At 41.5% G+C, this 7,500-nt stretch overlaps 2 protein-coding genes across 5 annotated transcripts in view; one reads left to right on the forward strand and one right to left on the reverse strand.

Annotated features, from left to right (window-relative positions):
* Positions 1-7,500, reverse strand: part of LOC127641417 (piggyBac transposable element-derived protein 4-like) — a 40,735-nt gene that overhangs the window by 7,031 nt on the left and 26,204 nt on the right. For 3 of the 4 annotated variants that reach the window (XM_052124425.1, XM_052124422.1, XM_052124424.1), the window contains exons 2-3: positions 5,944-7,221; positions 4,740-5,830 (exon numbers count right to left, since the gene is read on the reverse strand). In XM_052124425.1, the coding sequence (XP_051980385.1) occupies positions 5,410-5,830; positions 5,944-7,221 (1,699 nt within the window). In that variant the 3' untranslated portion in view covers positions 4,740-5,409. Of the gene's footprint in view, positions 1-4,739; positions 5,831-5,943; positions 7,222-7,500 lie in introns of those variants that run through there. The other variant, XM_052124423.1, reaches the window with a different exon arrangement.
* Positions 708-7,500, forward strand: part of LOC127641420 (keratin, type II cytoskeletal 8-like) — a 41,758-nt gene continuing 34,965 nt past the window's right edge. The window contains exon 1 of the mRNA XM_052124432.1: positions 708-1,080. Coding sequence (XP_051980392.1) covers positions 793-1,080 — 288 coding nt within the window. The 5' untranslated portion in view covers positions 708-792. The remainder of the gene's footprint in view (positions 1,081-7,500) is intronic.

A 7,500-nucleotide genomic window follows, 5' to 3' on the forward strand; every position in this document is an offset into this window, starting at 1 on the left:
AAACAGCAGGGATTCGTCCCATTCTCCTCAAACACGAGACTTTACCCTCCTTCCTCTACTTGTTTGGGTTTTCCCGGCTGTTTGCGTCCTTAATGTCGCACTACTGCCATCTTCTGGAGTTACCAAACTCCCAACTTGTCCAGTATGTCATATTCTCCCCATCAATACTGTTTTTATTTGGGCGCTGTTCAAGCATCTTCTACCTTGTCCATTCCCACCACACTCCAGAATACTCTTTACTCCCGTTCCTGATATTCCTAATCTTTCCATTTCTTCCATCATGTCATGTGACTAATACTCTAAAAGATTAGGACACAGATAATGGTACTAACAGAGTAGGCTAATTCATATTTTCAGAAACAACAAACACAGGTTTTGGATTTTGCACTAATCACCTGTTGTCTTTGAAAAAGATGCATTAGGTACAAGGTTAATGGCTCTAAAATATCTAGTATTTCATATGCAGGGAATTATATTACGAATGCTAATTCTCAAACGAGTTTACAACAGGTCATTTCATTAAACATTTATATGCTATTTGAGAGCGAGAGATGGAGCATGCGTTCATGCAGATCAGTGAGCTCAGATAAAGTGGATAGTGTGTACGTGTGAGTGTGCCCTGAAACAGGTTTTCCAACAATAGTAACTCTCCACCCCATCCTGGTTGGACTTTAAAAGCCCAGCCCCTCTCCGCAAGGACACTTGTTGCTCAGGTCTGCCCACCTGTTCTCATCTGAAGCATCTTCCATTTCAGCCCTCCGCCGTTCACCTACTCACATTCCTTCTCGAGCCATGAGTCTAAGAAACAAGCGCATCAGTTCCAGCAGCTCTGTGAGGAGCAGCGGGAAAACGGGAGGTTATGGCTACAGCAGTCTCAGCGGGATATCTCTGGGAGCATCTGCCCCGAGCTTCAGCACCAGCTCAGCCTACCTTGGGACTCCCATCGCCAGCGTCTCGGTCAACAGGAGCCTGTTGGCGCCCCTCAACCTGGAGGTCGACCCCAACATCCAGATGGTGCGCACACATGAGAAGGACCAGATCAAATCACTGAACAACCGCTTCGCCTCCTTCATCGATAAGGTACAGTTGGGTCTATTGTTCCCTGAGATGGTAAACTGTGATAAGATGGTGGAAGTGTGACATTTTGTTGAGTCCCATCAAAAGGTAGAGGTCTTTATATAGGTTAAAATCAATGCAGAATCTTATTGGTGATAACTGGATCTTCAAATGATCATCTTTTACAGCATGTACATACCTCTGAGGGCCTCAAGAGCTTTCACTCTTTGGTAGACGCAAATGAAAATGATAGTTCGGTAGCATGACCTACTTCTCTGAAGCCTGTAACCTGATAAAAAGCAGGTCAGATCTGATCAAGTCATCGAAGACAGCACTATTCCACAGAGTATGAAGGAAGCTTTTGTGTGCCGGAGGACAATGCAACCAAATCCCAGGAGCCCTCTGGACTGAAATCGACACTTCAATCGCATTACAGTACAACCAAGTCACTGTTGTGGGTCGGGGCAGGGTTGAGTCCTCCAACACGGGCCTCAAGTCAACTTTTAAAGTGCTTATTTAAGGATTTGCGAGTAAAGAACCCATCTATGTCAGCCACTTCTCTCTGGAGTGTTACGGTGTGGCTAATGTGGAGTCGTATTGCTCTGTTAATGAGTCTGGCAGGTTGGACATCATTTAAAAGCGGTCATGCTTACAGGATGTGCAGTGGACTGACAAACCCTAAAAGAAGAGCCTCTTAAAATGCTGAAATTCCACAGAGAGATGACAGAAATACAGGAAAAGAAGAACTTTTGTAGCAGACCTCTAGTCAAACACTGAGCTAATCCAGAGGGTTTTTAAGTCGACAATGTTGACAGTGTGTTCCTTTAACTTAAACTTCATTTAACTTACATTTTACACTTACAACATAACAATACTCAATATATCAATAACAAGTCAACCTGGTGAAAGAGAACATACCATTTATCTTCAATGCTTCAAGCTCTGATTGCTACTGAATTGTAATCAACATCAATATCTCAATATTTGGAGAGAGAACATAGGAATTGTGCTGTACTTTGATGTTTACTTTTATTTCCTCCCAATTTGGAATGCCCAATTCCCACTACTTAGTTGGTCCTTGTGGTGGCGCGGTTACTCACCTCATAAAAATCAATTCCTTCACACAGCACATAAATGGACAAGTCATATATCAAATGAAAGCTCTCTCTCTCAGGAATGTGACGGTGTAGATTATTTTATTGCACTAATAACACAGTTCAAAAGCTTTTCAAAAGAATCACAAAGTGAAATCTGATTTCTGCAAGTCATCAAATACAAACGTATCTTTATGCTCTGATAACAGCTGCTGCAAGCCCAAAATAGCCCAAACTTTTATATCTTATGTTACCTTAGGATGTGTTCTTAAAATGAGCCATTTGTACCTGTCTGTGAGCTTGCTTGGCTGAATAATCCAATGTTATATCTTAGATGTCCAGAACAAAATATGCCATCCAGAAGGAAACGCATGCAAAACAAATCATCAGAAAAATTGTGTTTTCGACTATTGATGATTAAATGTTTTATGACATCACAAAGGGGAGGATCTAAACTTTCTAATGACTCAGAACAGAACCAGAATTACATGATTACAAAGTTAGGACAAAAAATGTTCAGAAAATGCAGAAATGCACCTTTTTGTACCGTTACACCGCTACTCTTTGGGGGAAAGTGTGTGTGTTCCTGGATAATCAAACTGTTCCCATTTTCTGAGCTCAGCCCCGAATTGGACATCCTCAATATGAATGGCTGTAGTTCATCAACTCTTTGTATTAGTCATAATTGTGGTCTGTTTCATCAGAAGACACTTGTAAGTTTGTTGCCCAGGTGTCAGAATGTATTAAAGTCATGAAGAAAAATAGTTATAAAAGCTACATTTGATCGGCCTTAACAGGAACAAGAGACACAATGGAGCAAAGGACAAAAATGTCAGCATCAACAAACTGCCATAATATTATATATTAATATTATTTTCAACTTTCTAGGAGTTCATGTTTTTTATAAACATCAGTCCTGATCATAACTACCAAATATTCATTCGTTTTCATGATTTTAACCCTATAAATGGCAGTTTGTTTACAAAATGTCACGGTTGTTTTTTTTACACACACACATACATACATATATACACACACACACACTTGTATCTGCATCATGTATTCAGTTGTCCTGCAGGTCTCTATAATACAGTAAACAGTGAATAAGGGAAAAGCTTGTATTTGCTCCACAGGATAAATGGTGGAAAATATAAAAATTTACATTTTGAACTCAGGACTCCAGAATCAAAGCACAATAACATATAATTCATGAGCCCTGTGGATGCTTTAATGGCACAGGATTCAAATATTGCAGTTTTAATGGGTTTCAATGGGGTCCTGAAGGTCCTGAGTGTGACTATTTAATGTACACAGTGTTATAGGTATAAAATCTACTCCAACACACACAAAAATCCATTCACACTGATTTTATATGCTGCCCCGTTCCTGTGTTTGTCTTCAGTCTGTAAGGCATTCACACCTGAGACACATTGATGTGTCTTAATTATTATTCTTTTGACTATATTCTGCCCATTGAATAATCCTCTCAGCTGTCTGCCATAGTAACACCTATATTGACACCCAGATTACTCTAGCATAAAATGTTTCTTTAAAAACAAGTATTAAAAAACGATGATCTCACATGGATTCTTTTGAACAAAGCTCATCATGAAATACAATTACGGAGGGTAACAGGTGCATACAATGGCGAAGGTTATCAACATGTAAACAATAGAAATGAAACATAATATACTGCATATATATTACTTTAGAAATGTGAATTCTACACATAGAATGAGGCATAAAGTAACTGATAATACACTTTAATGTCACATTAGTTTAGGTTTTACTTGGCATCCTCAGATGTAAACATTTGAAACAGCTAAGCAACGACATACTGTTTGCGAACATTCAGAGACTGTCCACAACGCTGGGTGAAGCGTTACGTAGAACATTTAGTGGGGTCTGGTTAGCTCAGCGAGAATTGACGCTGACTATCACACCTGGAGTCGTGAGTTTGAATCTCAGGGCGTGCTGAGTGACTCCAGCCAGGTCTCCTTAGCAACCAAATTGGCCCGGTTGCTAGGGAGGGTAGTGTCACACGGGGTAACCTCCTCGTAGTCGCTATAATGTGGTTCTCGCTCTCAATGGGGCGTGTGTTGAGTTGTGTGTGAATGCCTCAAACGCTGAGGCAACTGAGATTCGTCTTCCGCCACCAGGATTGAGGCGAGTCACTACGCCACCACGAGGACTTGGAGCGCATTGGGAATTGGGCGTTACAAATTAGGGAGAAAATACAATTAAAATGACTTTAACTACTCGATGATAATAATACTCCAGTAATGTATATAAAGTACATAGCGTCAATACATAAAATGGCGCTAATGCGCTAACACTCTTAACTACAGCTAACATTCTTAGCGCTAATTACATTAATTATTGGAATTTATGATGACACTGATACTACTGCAAAGATGGGTGTTTAAAAGTGTGTTAATGGGAAGAATACAGACAAAAGAATGATATGAGAGACATATCTCACTTTGGGCAGATGTGTGAACGTCTTTCAAGTGTCTAGTAGACTTGATTCCTTTAGTAGACTAATGAAACAGATTCATCGCATGACATGTTCTTAGACAATGTCTCTACGTGAACGATCGTACAGATGTTGGTATGTTTGCACCAGCTTGCTAATAACCCTATACGCCGTTGCGTTCATTGTGACGAATCTTAAATGACTAAATGGGAATTCGTTTTCGGTCTCAAAGTAGGTGGAGCTCCGATGACGAGGACCAATGGCAGATAGACGTTCTCCTGAAAGTTCGCCCCGGCGAGCCGCTACGAACCACAAATAAGAACTCAAGATTTTGGCCAGATTTAGCTCAACATGACATCACACCGGTTCGTTCTTTGATTTCATTTTTTGTTGAAACCATGCCTCATTATACCTCCAAAGATATTCTGAAAAGTCAGTAACCAAATTATTTCCTGACATACATCACCTCACAAACCAGACATGAAGATAATCATTTATTTAACTTTACTACTTCGGAGCACACACAATGAGATCAAAATGTGTTATTAATACTGGTTACATTTCAATAGAAAAAGTACTTTAACTACTTACAACTGTGGCACCCATTGATCATGAACTACTGTAATATCAGAGCACGCATCTCCATTGTCCCAACACCAGGAGTTGGCGTCACCAAAGTTACCTTCAACTTTCTGTCCTATATTTCCAGTTCATCCGTTTGCCAATGAACTCGGCCATTGTAAACCCACTCTGCACTATGCAATACACTCTGCACTTGGATACCTACTCAAAACTACCCGATCCATGCCAGTCTACAAAACATTCACGCTTGGGAACCAAGCACAGAGCCGCACCACAAGTCTCACACATGACTGGAGTTTTTCGGTGGCAGATCTTGCATTCCCTCCTTCCAAAAGTGCTGTCCCCACTGATGAACGTGGGCAGGTGGGAAACCGAAGGAATAGGAGAAGCAGGAGAAGCAGACCCTGTTCCTGCAAGCTCAGACACGAGCAACTCCCGGAACGCTTTTTGAACCAGAGGCTTCTGGTTCTTTTCCTTGGACATCTGTTGGTGCAAAATGAAGGCATTTACTACCGCAAGGTCCACAAAATGGTAAAAAAATGACTGATACCACTTCATCGTTTTAAGCAGAACTGTGTAATATCCAAGTAGCGTATTGGACAGATCCACTCCCCCCCTGTGCCTATAATAAAAAGAAGATTGTGACTATCTTTTTAAACCACATGTTATAGTATTAGAGACAGACACAAAGAGACAATGCAAAGTTCATAACTCGACTGAATAAATTGTGCTCACTTATTGATGTCCAGAACTGCAGCTGGAACAGGGAAATCCTTGATGACCCAAGCGCCGTTCTTCTTCACCTTCCTCTTCACCGTGTCACCATTATAGGCTTTATGAAAGGTGGAGCATATCAGTACCTCCTTCTTGTCCTTCCACTCCAGAAATAGGAGGTTGTCGTCCCGAAACCAACGTATATTGCCGCGAGGAGGTGGTTTTTCAGAGTGCCCCATCCTGTTTGGACGAACTGTGCCACAAGCCCAGATCTTCTTACGGAGGAGGTCCCTGAAGAGTGTCGGACTGGTGTAGAAGTTGTCCACAAACAGCTTGTAGCCAGTGCCCAACAACTTCTCATTCGCCAGCGTCATGACGGAATCATAGCTAATCCCTTTGCTCCGCTCTAAATTTGACTTTCCCTCGTAAACGAAGAAGTCCCATGTGTAGCCGCAGCAAGAATCTGCCAGTACAAATAGTTTGTAGCCCCATTGTGTAGGACTATTTTTCATATATTGCTTAAGTCCATTTCTCGCCTTTGCTGCCACCATTCTTTCGTCAATGGAGATGTTCTGAAAGGGATGAAACGAGTCCTTGCAGGCCTCTCGAATCTGCTGGTACAGCGGCTTGATCCTACACAGCCGGTCGTATTCAGCCGTTCCCTTCTTCTTGTCATTCTCTTCATCTTCTTTGGGATCGCTGATATGAATAGATTGAGAGATCATGTGAAACTTCCTAGAAGACATAATTCGTGCAGGATACGGCAGACTGAAGATGTTAGATGTCCTCCAGTAGTCTCTCAGCGAGGAACATTTCAACAGACCCATGTAAATCACCAGAGCCAAGTATGACCTGAACTCTTTTATAGTAATGTCCCGCCATGGCTTCTTCCCATTGCGACACTTGGCCCCATAGGCATTTGTGTTATTTACAATGGTCTGCATCACTGATGTTGAAAAGAACAATTCAAAGAACTGTAGAGGACTCAAAGATGCGGTGGTGACCACCTGTGGGCCAGGTGTTCCCGCAGGTCTGAAGACCGGTTGAGGTGGCTCAATATCTGGCTTATCTCCATTCTGCCACTTGACTTCTGAGATGGTAAAGGAAAACCCAGGGATGTATCGGCGTACACTCCTTCTCTTGCCTCTCCACTGAACAACCGGTAAAGAGGAAGGCGATCGAGAGATAACAGATTTTGCTGGAGATTGTGACGTGGTAGACAGACCAGTTCTCTGCCTCTTTCGCGGGGTGGTCTCTGAATTACATTCCTCATCAAATGAGATATCATCATTGGAACATCTGTTACACATAAGGAGACAACATTAAAAATGTTTTTATACATTTATTTACTCATTTTGGGGAAATGTCCCAAAGCTCACGCTAACATTATAATCCATACACATAGCCTAACATTTTCGTTCAGTGGGTTTAGCTTGAAAGCATAATATTCACTTGTCATGACCAACAATATTTTCCCCAGAGGCATTGTGAGGTGTAGACTTCGAGAGTCCCTGATCTTTTTTGAAGATTTACACATTGCACTCCAAAAATAAAATATGTTTTATGACTTTGATGTCG

This window comes from Xyrauchen texanus, chromosome 50 (assembly GCF_025860055.1).
Source record: "Xyrauchen texanus isolate HMW12.3.18 chromosome 50, RBS_HiC_50CHRs, whole genome shotgun sequence".
NCBI lineage: Eukaryota > Metazoa > Chordata > Actinopteri > Cypriniformes > Catostomidae > Xyrauchen > Xyrauchen texanus.